Below are 10,070 nucleotides of genomic sequence, written 5' to 3'. Positions count from 1 at the left end.
TATTACTGGCTAATAGTATTACTGATGTAATACATAAAAAACATAGTACTGCACCAAATATAAAAATAATTGTTGCAAAAATATTGTTTTTTGATTGTATAACAGTTAATACTAAACACGATATTAATAGTGAATAAAATAGCCAATAATATAATAAACTCAATGACCATAACTTGTTAAGCGTATAATTTTTAATATAATAATTATTTAATACTTTATGAATTTTTTTCATATGTATGTGTGTTAAAAATTTATTATTCAAAGCTGTGGACATAATTAATTTTTTAATTTTTACATTTATAATTTTCAATTCAAATTTCAAGTATAAACATATTGTGGAAAAATATAGTATATGATAGGTTAACATTAGTTGAGAGCTTGGAGTGGCAAACAAATAAAATTGTGACCAAATTATGCCAAATGTTATCAATTGATGCCATGAATAGTACAATGACATGGCTATAATTGGATAAAATAGTCCACATAATACTATTAAAATTGTTATTAATTTACTGAATATTTTAAAATATTTAGTATAACTATATTGATGTATATCTAATATAGCGCTAGCATTGTATAATAATTTCAATTGATTTCTATTAAATTTGTTAAATGTTTGATTACTATAATATTTAATTAAATAGGCACTCAATATAGTAATTGTACATGATTTTTTACCAAAATCTGGCCATTCACCTAGATAACAATTGTATTGATTATCATCTAGATAATAAGTTATGATTAATTTGAAACATTCAACAAAACAACATAGATTAAATAAACTGTTTAATTTAGAAATAAATTGTTTATAGTTTGAATTATATTTACTAAATCCCCATTTATAACATTTTTCGCCCAATAAATACAATAATATATCATATTTTATTAAATACATAGTTTTGAAACAATATAATTTTAAATATTTACTAAATTTATAAAATTATTATTAAAATTATTTTATTATCTATAAAAAATAATATTTTCTATTTAGAAAAAAGTATATTATTTTATAGTAGATATTATATACAGTATTACTGTATTAATATAATTATATTACATAGTATAATACATATGTAATATATGAGTATAATAAACTAAGTCATTATATATTATACAAAATATAACTAAATTAATATAAAAATTAAATTAAATTTATAAACATAATTATTGATTATCAATTTTGCAATTAAGTATTATTATTAAAATTGAAATAATTATTATGAAATTATAACAATTATAACAAGTTGTTACCAACTATTACTCTTATAATTACTATTGTTATTATAAAATAATAAACTTTTCAAAAAAATAATATTTAGTAATAAAACAAAATAGTAATAGTTATTATCAATTAAAAAATAAACAGATAAATTATATATATTTTTTACATTTTCACTATTATATAAGAAAACACATTAAAAAAGATAATTTATAATTTTATTTGAATTAATAGTTAATATTATAAATTATTTTATAATTTTAAAATCTATGAAAATTATAAAATATATATTAATAATTATCAAATAATGATAAATTGTGTTGATTTAAAAAAAATCTAATCATTTAAATGTTTAAAAATTTTCTTATTTATAAATATGTTAAATAATTATTCAACTTTGAATACCTAATGATAAAGAAATATACAATTAAATAAAAATTATATTATTTAGTTTATATTAATATATAGTTTATAAAGATTCAGTTAAAAATATTGTTGCCATTGTAATCAATTAAATATTTAATTTAATTATAAATTGATATATATATTATAAAAAACTAATTATCATTTAATCTAATCTATCACTTTCTAATAATAATACATGATAGTTGCTATTTTATTAAAGTTTAGTAATATAAAAATTATTAATTACGTAAAAACAACAATACTGTATATTGAGATGAGTCAAATTTAAATTTGAAATTAATTAACTATAAAATTAATTTTAATTCAAAATTAAATTGACAGTTAGTATATGTTAGGTATTTTTGAACTAAACAAAATTATCAATTATGTAAAAATAACAATACTGTATAATCTGAATCTGAAATATATGTAATAATAATTTGAAATTAATTAACAATAATTAATAATTTTTTTCATTAAATTGGCAGTTAGTTTGTGGTTTTTTTTAAATGAGTTTTTAAACTAAATAATATCAATTTTGTTGTTCATTAATGAGTTTTTACAGTAAAAGGTATGTTCAAACAAATCTAATGATTTTTTTTTGGTCTGTTTATTAACTAATATATTGGTTATTAACTTCATTTGAAACTGATATTGAAATTGATTGCTTGTTATATAAGAGATTTAAAAAATAACAATTCAATTATTATTTACATTACTTTACCAAATAAAAAAACTTGATTCAGAAATTTGCTGCTATTGTCGGCATCATTGCTAACGTCGTCGACAGTATATCTTAAGCGCCGACAACTGGCCAAACAATCACCGCCGCCACTGATGTCTAACCGTAATATTAATAATAATAATAAGTCACTAATTAAATGGTTAACTAAGGCACACATGTTTGATGTGGATATTGAAGACTTGAAAGACAACTACATATATAGTGTGCTATTGTTGTTAGGTCTGAGCTATGCCGACACGATTCAATGAATTCGATGGGAACGGCAGTCATAGTGGATACGATCGAAAATGTCGCCGTCACTAATGCTCATGTAGTGGCCGGCTATGACTACATGATTGCCCAAACTCAGTTCCCGGCGCCGACCATAAAGTTGCCGGAACAGTCGGCCATGGAAAAGACAACAACATTGGTGGCCCGAGTAATGTACATTGAAAAGCATCTGGATCTGGCGCTAATAAAACTAACAGAAATGGACGACATTAGTAACGAACTTCCCATTATGTTTGTATCGGATCGTCAGCACGAACTGGGTGAACAGGTAGCCATTTTGGGTCACGGTGCTGGCCAGTGGTGGACAGTCTATGTCGGCTATATTACTACAAACACACCATTTGATACCATATCGGAGACAAAGTATGTACCGTTGGGTAGTATATTAGACAAATCTGAATCGTTTTGTTTGCATCAATCAAATACAATTCCCGGTACGTCCGGTGCGCCTATGGTTGACGCCAATCATGAGATCATTGGAATCAATTTTGGTGTACATTGGCTAACAAACCAAAAACCGGTACCCATAGTAAAACTGTAAACGGTATGACATACACATATATATGTTGTATATATATATATATATATATATATATATATATGTTATTGTAGATTATAAACTGTAATTTGTAATCATTAAATAAATTAGAAAAATAATATAAATAAATATTTTTCTTAAATGATAGACTTTCTTCTAAGAGCCGCTGATTATGTCCAGTCATACGAAAGAGATATCGAAAAATTCAATCAAAATCAACACTATTATCCCAAAAGTGATTATCAATTGGGTATTATTTTATCAAAAAATACTGATATTAATACCGATTTTATGGTCGTCGATGTTATTGACAAACGCATGTAATGTCTCTTATATTACTCTTTATAATTCAAACAACAAAACTGATTATTTAATGGGTTTTTTTATTTACTGCAAACTAATAGGACTATACTTCTGATCGATGATATGATACTTGAAATCAATGGCCAACCGTTTACCGATATCAGCCAAATAACTGATGCTATCGATAGTTTCGATGATGACATAACTTTGACTATCAATCGTAACAATAATGTAATGACAGTAAAAGTTAGAAGATTTGATTACAAAAGTATACCACAAGTGGTTTAATAGAAATTATTATTTTTTAAAAAAATAATACTTAAATAAATTGTATTTATTTTATTACTAAAATACTTATTTATTTTTCATAATAAAGTGTTCAATCAATATTTAATAGTTGTATTAAATGTATATTTATTTTTATTTTATTTATAATATACATAATACAAATGTTTGAAATATAAAAAAAAAATCTTATAAAAATAATTATCAATTATCATTAATAGTAAATTTATAAGAAAAAAAAATAAATTTCAATTTTTTTTTTAAAGAAATTCATAACTAATTTTTTGGTATTAATGTTGATGTTTAAAAAATAAATAAATTTTGATTCATCGATTGCTACACATTAACAATTGTATAACAAAAAATTAATAAATAATTATTAATTACGTAAAAACAACAATACTGTATAATTTGATTGGCTTAAATGTAATATTATTTGAAATTAATTAACAATAATTTTTAACTAAATTGGCAGTTTGTTTGAGTTTTTTTTTAATTAGTTTTTAAACTAAAAAATCTAAATTGTGTTGTCAATTGTGTCAAAGTTATCAATTGTGTTACTTATCGTACACTAAATAAAATGAGTTTTTACAGTAAAAAGTATGTTTAAACAAATCAAATGATGAAAATCTATTGATTATTAACTTCATTTGAAATTTGATTGCTTGTTATATAAGAGATTAAAAAACAGATCAATTATTATTTACTTTACTTTACAAAAAAAAATTGAATCAGAAATTTGCTGCTATTGTCGGCATCATTGCTAACGTCGTCGACAGTATATCTTCAGCGCCGAAAACTGGTCAAACAGTCACAGCCGCCACTGATTTGCCAGTCAGGCCTACAAATGTCTAACCGTTATAATAATAATAATAAGTCAAAAACTAAATGGATAACTAAGGCTCATATGTTTGATGTGAACATTGAATACTTGGATTACAACTACAAGAATAGTGTGCTTTTGTTGGTAGGTCTCAGCTATGTCGACAACGATTCAATGAATTCGATAGGAACGGCAGTCATAGTGGACGCCGTCAGTAAAATTGCCGTCACTAATGCTCATGTAGTGGCCGGCTATGACTACATGTTTGCCCGAACACTGTTCCCGGCGCCAACCATACGATTACGGGAACAGTCGGCCATAGAAGTGACAAAGAAATTGGTGGCTCGAGTATTGTATGTTGAATATCATTTGGATCTGGCAATCATACAACTAGAAGAAATGCAAGATATTAGTAACGATCTTCCCGTTATGCTTTTATCGGATCGTTCGCATGAACTGGGCGAACAGGTAGCCATTTTGGGTCACGGTAATGGCCAGTTGTGGACAGTCTGTGTCGGCTATATTACTACAGGCACACCATTTGATACCATATCGGAGACACAGTTTAAACCGTTTAGTTGTACATCAGACGAATCTGAATCGTTTTGTTTGCATCACTCAAATACAAGTCCCGGTACGTCCGGTGCACCTATGGTTGACGCCAATTATGCGATCATTGGTATCAATTTTGGTGCATTGCTTGCATTAGTCAACCAACCAAAAACCGGTACCCGTGGTAAATCTGTAAACGGTATGTCACATACATACATATATACCTATATTTATGTTATTGTAAATTATATACCGGTATATATTTGTTATTATTAGATATCAAATTAGAAAATTAATTTTTAAAACACATTTTGTTGTTGTTATAATCATAGAGTTTATTGAAAGAGCCGTTAATTATGTCCACTCAAACAAACGTGAAATGGAAAAATTCAATCGATATAAACCTTATTTACCAAAATGTTATCAACAATTGGGTATTGCTTTGTCCAACAATACTGATATTAACACCGATTTTATGGTCGTCGATGTTATTGACAAACGCATGTAATGTATTATATTTCTGATTATATAATCCAAAAAAAACATCAAAATTTGATTATTTAATGAGTTTTTTTTATAAATAATTATATTGCAAACACTACTGTCGTATACGACTAATAGGACTGAACTTCAGATCAATGATATGATAGTTAAAATCAATGGCCAACCGTTTACCGATATCAGCCAAATGATTGATGCCATTGAAAATAGTTTCCGTAAAGTAATTGTTTTGACTATCAATCGTAACAATAATGTAATGCCAGTGAATGTCATTGGTTTTAATTACGATTGTATACCACTTGTATTTTAATAGACATTTTTTAAAAACAACATTTTATTTTGTTATTGTATTTATTTATTAAAAACTAAATTGTATTTATTTTATTACTAAAATACTTATTTGTTTTTCATAATAAAGTATTCAAACAATACTTAATATTTGTATTAAATGTATATTTATTTTTACTTTATTTATAATATACATAATACAAATGTTTTAAATAAAAAAATCTTATATTAATAATTACCATATGATAATAATAAATTTATAACAAAAAAAAATTCAATTTTTTAAAATAAATTCATAACTAATTTTTTGGTATATAAGTTGATTTGATGTTTTTTTTTTAAAAAAATAAATTTTGATTCATCTATTACTACACATTAACAATTGTATAACAAAAAATAATAATAATTAATTACGTAAAAACAACAATTCAGTATAATCTGATTGACATTAATGTAATATTAATTTGAAATTAATTAACAAGAATTAATAATTTTAATTTTAATTGGTAGTTATTTTTAGGTTATTTTTAATGAGTTTTTAAACTAAAAAAAATATCAATTGTATTGCTTATCGTATACTAAATATAATGAGTTTTTACAGCAAAAGGTATGTTCAAATAAATCTAATAATTTGTTTGTTTGTTTTGTTTATTCATTTATAAAAATCTATTGATTATTAACTTCATTTGAAACTGATATTGAAATTGATATTGAAATTAAAAAAAAACAATTCAATCATTCCTTTACTTAACTTACCAAAAAAAAAACTTAATCTTATAATAATAAATTTCTAACAGAAAAATTAAATTCATAACTAATTTTTTGGTATTAATGTTGATTTGATGTTTTTTTAAATAATAATAAATTTTGATTCATCGATTGCTGAACATTAACAATTATATAACAAAAAAAAAATAAATAATTATTAATTACGTAAAAACAACAATACTGTATAATATGATGTAATATTAATTTGAAATTAATTAACAATAATTAATAATTATGACTAAATTGACAGTTAGCTTATGGTTTTTTTAATGAGTTTTTAAACTAAAAAATATCAATTGAGTTGATTATCGTACACTAAATAAAATGAGTTTTTACAGCAAAAGGTATGTTCAAACAAATCTAATGATTTTTGATTTGTTTATTCACTTATAAAATCTATTGATTATTAACTTCATTTGAAACTGATATTGAAATTTGATTGCTTGTTATATAAGAGATTAAAAAAACAATTCAATTATTGCTTTACTTTACTTTACCAAAAAAAAACTTGATTCAGAAATTTGCTGCTATTGTCGGCATCATTGCTAACGTCGTCGACAGTATATCTTAAGCGCCGATAACTGACCAAACAGTCACTGAATTGCCAGTCGGGCCAACAAATGTCTAACCGTAATAATAATAAGTCACTAATTAAATGGATAACTAGGGCTCATATGTTTGATGTGGACATTGAATACTTGAAAAACAACTACAAGTTTAGTGTGCTTTTATTATCAGGTCTCAGTTATGCCGACAACTAATCAATGAATTCGATAGGAACGGCAGTCATAGTGAACGCCGCCGAAAATATTGCCGTCACTAATGCTCATGTAGTGGCCGGCTATGACTACATGATTGCCAAAACACATTTTTGGGCGCCAGCCATACAGTTACCGGAACAGTCGACCATGAAATTGATAACAGAATTGATGGCCCGTGTATTGTACATTGAATCGCATCTGGATCTGGCAGTCATACAACTTGTAGAAATGCTAGATATTAGAAACCTTCTTAACGTTATGATTGTATCGGATCGTTCACCTGAACTGGGCGAACAGGTAGCCATTTTGGGTCACGGTCATGGCCAGGGTTGGACATTCTCTTTTGGCTATATTACTACAAACACACCATTTGATACTATATCGGAGACACAGAATCGACAGTTTGGTTGGCTATTAGACAAATCTGCATCGATTTGTTTGCATCAATCAAATACAATTCCCGGTACGTCCGGTGCGCCTATGGTTCCCACAATTCAATTCACAACAATTCCCACTAAATTCCCACTAAATTCCCACTAAATTCCCACTAAATTCCCACTAAATTCCCACTAAATTCCCACTAAATTCCCACTAAATTCCCACTAAATTCCCACTAAATTCCCACTAAATTCCCACTAAATTCCCGCTAAATTCCCACTAAATTCCCACTAAATTCCCACTAAATTCCCACTAAATTCCCACTAAATTCCCACTAAATTCCCACTAAATTTCCACTAAATTCCCATTAAATTCCCTATAAATTTTTAATAAATTCCCACTAAATTATCTATAAATTAACTAATAAAAATATTCCCAACTTAATTTGTCAATAAAAAATCTTTTCTAAAATTAATATTCATTTTTACATAAATTTAAAAAATAAACAAGTTGAAAATGCTAGAAAGCATTATCTAAAACAAATTTTTATTACGCAAATTACTTTTTATTATCATATAAACAAAATATTTACTCATGATAACCATTAGACCATATGAGTCATATTACTAAACTATTAAGTGACAATTTTTATGATGCAATATTTTTAGTGATGCAATATTTAAGATGCAATATTTGTCGTTATGGAATATATATGATGCAATATTAATGGATATTTATCCACCATTTTATAAAAAAATTATTGTTATAACTTAACATTGTAATTAACTGCATTAAGATGTTTAACTTACATTTTGACAACTAAACCTTAGTTTTTTTTAATTTATCTGTTCCTTAAGAGATATCAAAATTTTATTTCTTATTCCTATAACTTACTTTTGATGCTTTATTCAAATTTAAACTTTAAAATTTTTTTACTAATTTTTTTGTACTTTGGCCGCCATTTTTTCTATGTTCTTGAAGAGATATCAAAATTTTAATGTTGATCCCCTATACCTTATTTTTGATGATCTAACCGAATCTGAAATCAGAATTTCAAAATTCGAAGTTCGAAAACCAACACACACACACACAAACACACACACAGACATAGAATCCATAAAACAAATTTTAAAAATTTGTTTGAAAAAAATTGCATAAATTTATTTAACTATTTATAATAATTAATTAAAAATAAAATTATTTATTTTTTTAAAAAAAATAATGATATAGAACTGTATTAATTATAACATCTTAATTATATTAATAAAATTGTCAGAAATAACTATTAATTAACTCTAAATAATTAATTTTAGAATATATCATATCATAGAGTATTTCATATTATACTTAAAAATATATTTGTTATCATTAGATATCAAATTAGAAAATTAATTTAAATAAACATTTTCTGTTGTTGTTATAATCATAGAGTTTATTAAAAGAGCCGACAATTATGTCCACTCAAACAAACTCAAAATGGAAAAATTCATACGATATCAACACTATTATCCCAGAAGTGATTATCAATTGGGTATTGTTTTATCAAAAAATACTGATATTAACACCGATTTTATGGTCGTCGATGTTATTGACAAACGCATGTAATGTATTTCTGTTTATATAATCCAAAAAAACATCAAAATTTGATTATTTAATGGGATTTTTTTTTAATACTGCAAACAACTAATAGGACTAAACTTCAGATCAATGATATGATAGTTGAAATCAATGGCCAGCTGTAATTATTATTAATTATGCATCTCGTTATAGTTTATATTATTATAATATTTTTTTACTTATTAATTATTAATTAGATATATAATTTTAATATGTCATAGTTATATATATATATATATATATTGTTGGTATATTACAAAAAATAAATCATAATTTTTTTATTTATAATCAATTGACAGATGTGTTAATGTTTTCATAATTTTATAATGACTACTATTGTTAATACTTTCTACAAAACAATGATTTTGTATTTTACTAACAAAAGGTATGTCCAGACAAATCAATTATTAAATTACTACTGTTATTGTTTCAAAGCATTTCTATCAAAATTAATTTTTTTAAAAAATAAATAAATAAAATTTCTAGAAATATTCTGTTATCGTCGGCTTCATTGCTAACATCATTGGCTATATATAATACTAATTGCCGACAACTGGCCCACAAACAGTCACCACTGCCGACACTGATTTGGCAACAATCGGTCGGACAAATGTCTG

The 10,070-nt window shown here is 25.1% G+C and overlaps 2 protein-coding genes across 2 annotated transcripts; both read left to right on the top strand.

Moving 5' to 3' along the window:
• Positions 1–2,558: 2,558 nt before the first annotated feature.
• Positions 2,559–3,372, top strand: LOC128961467 (putative serine protease HhoB). Its single transcript, XM_054307712.1, has 2 exons — positions 2,559–3,183; positions 3,326–3,372. Exon 1 carries the CDS (start codon positions 2,614–2,616, stop codon positions 3,178–3,180), a length of 567 nt encoding a protein of 188 aa, XP_054163687.1. The 5' UTR covers positions 2,559–2,613; the 3' UTR covers positions 3,181–3,183; positions 3,326–3,372.
• A 1,240-nt stretch (positions 3,373–4,612) lies between these two features.
• On the top strand, positions 4,613–5,951 carry LOC128962924 (serine protease HTR4-like). The gene is made up of 3 exons (XM_054309348.1): positions 4,613–5,339; positions 5,473–5,644; positions 5,762–5,951. The coding sequence occupies exons 1-3, from the start codon at positions 4,613–4,615 to the stop codon at positions 5,949–5,951; spliced, it is 1,089 nt and encodes a 362-aa protein (XP_054165323.1).
• Positions 5,952–10,070: the final 4,119 nt, after the last annotated feature.

This window comes from Oppia nitens, unplaced genomic scaffold, assembly GCF_028296485.1.
Source record: "Oppia nitens isolate AA-2021 unplaced genomic scaffold, nextdenovo-longstitch-racon4-pilon3 scaffold14_pilon_pilon_pilon, whole genome shotgun sequence".
Lineage (NCBI taxonomy): Eukaryota > Metazoa > Arthropoda > Arachnida > Sarcoptiformes > Oppiidae > Oppia > Oppia nitens.
The sequence above is the reverse complement of the archived record's forward strand: the minus strand, read 5'-3'. Positions and strand labels throughout refer to the sequence as shown.

Bases quoted from the DNA above. Each gene is read 5' to 3' on its own strand.
- LOC128961467 (XM_054307712.1), top strand. From the start codon at position 2,614: ATGAATTCGATGGGAACGGCAGTCATAGTGGATACGATCGAAAATGTC.
- LOC128962924 (XM_054309348.1), top strand. From the start codon at position 4,613: ATGTCTAACCGTTATAATAATAATAATAAGTCAAAAACTAAATGGATA. The intron at 5,340-5,472 runs GTATGTCACATA...TTATAATCATAG, and splicing joins CCGTGGTAAATCTGTAAACG to AGTTTATTGAAAGAGCCGTT. The intron at 5,645-5,761 runs GTAATGTATTAT...TACGACTAATAG, and splicing joins GATGTTATTGACAAACGCAT to GACTGAACTTCAGATCAATG.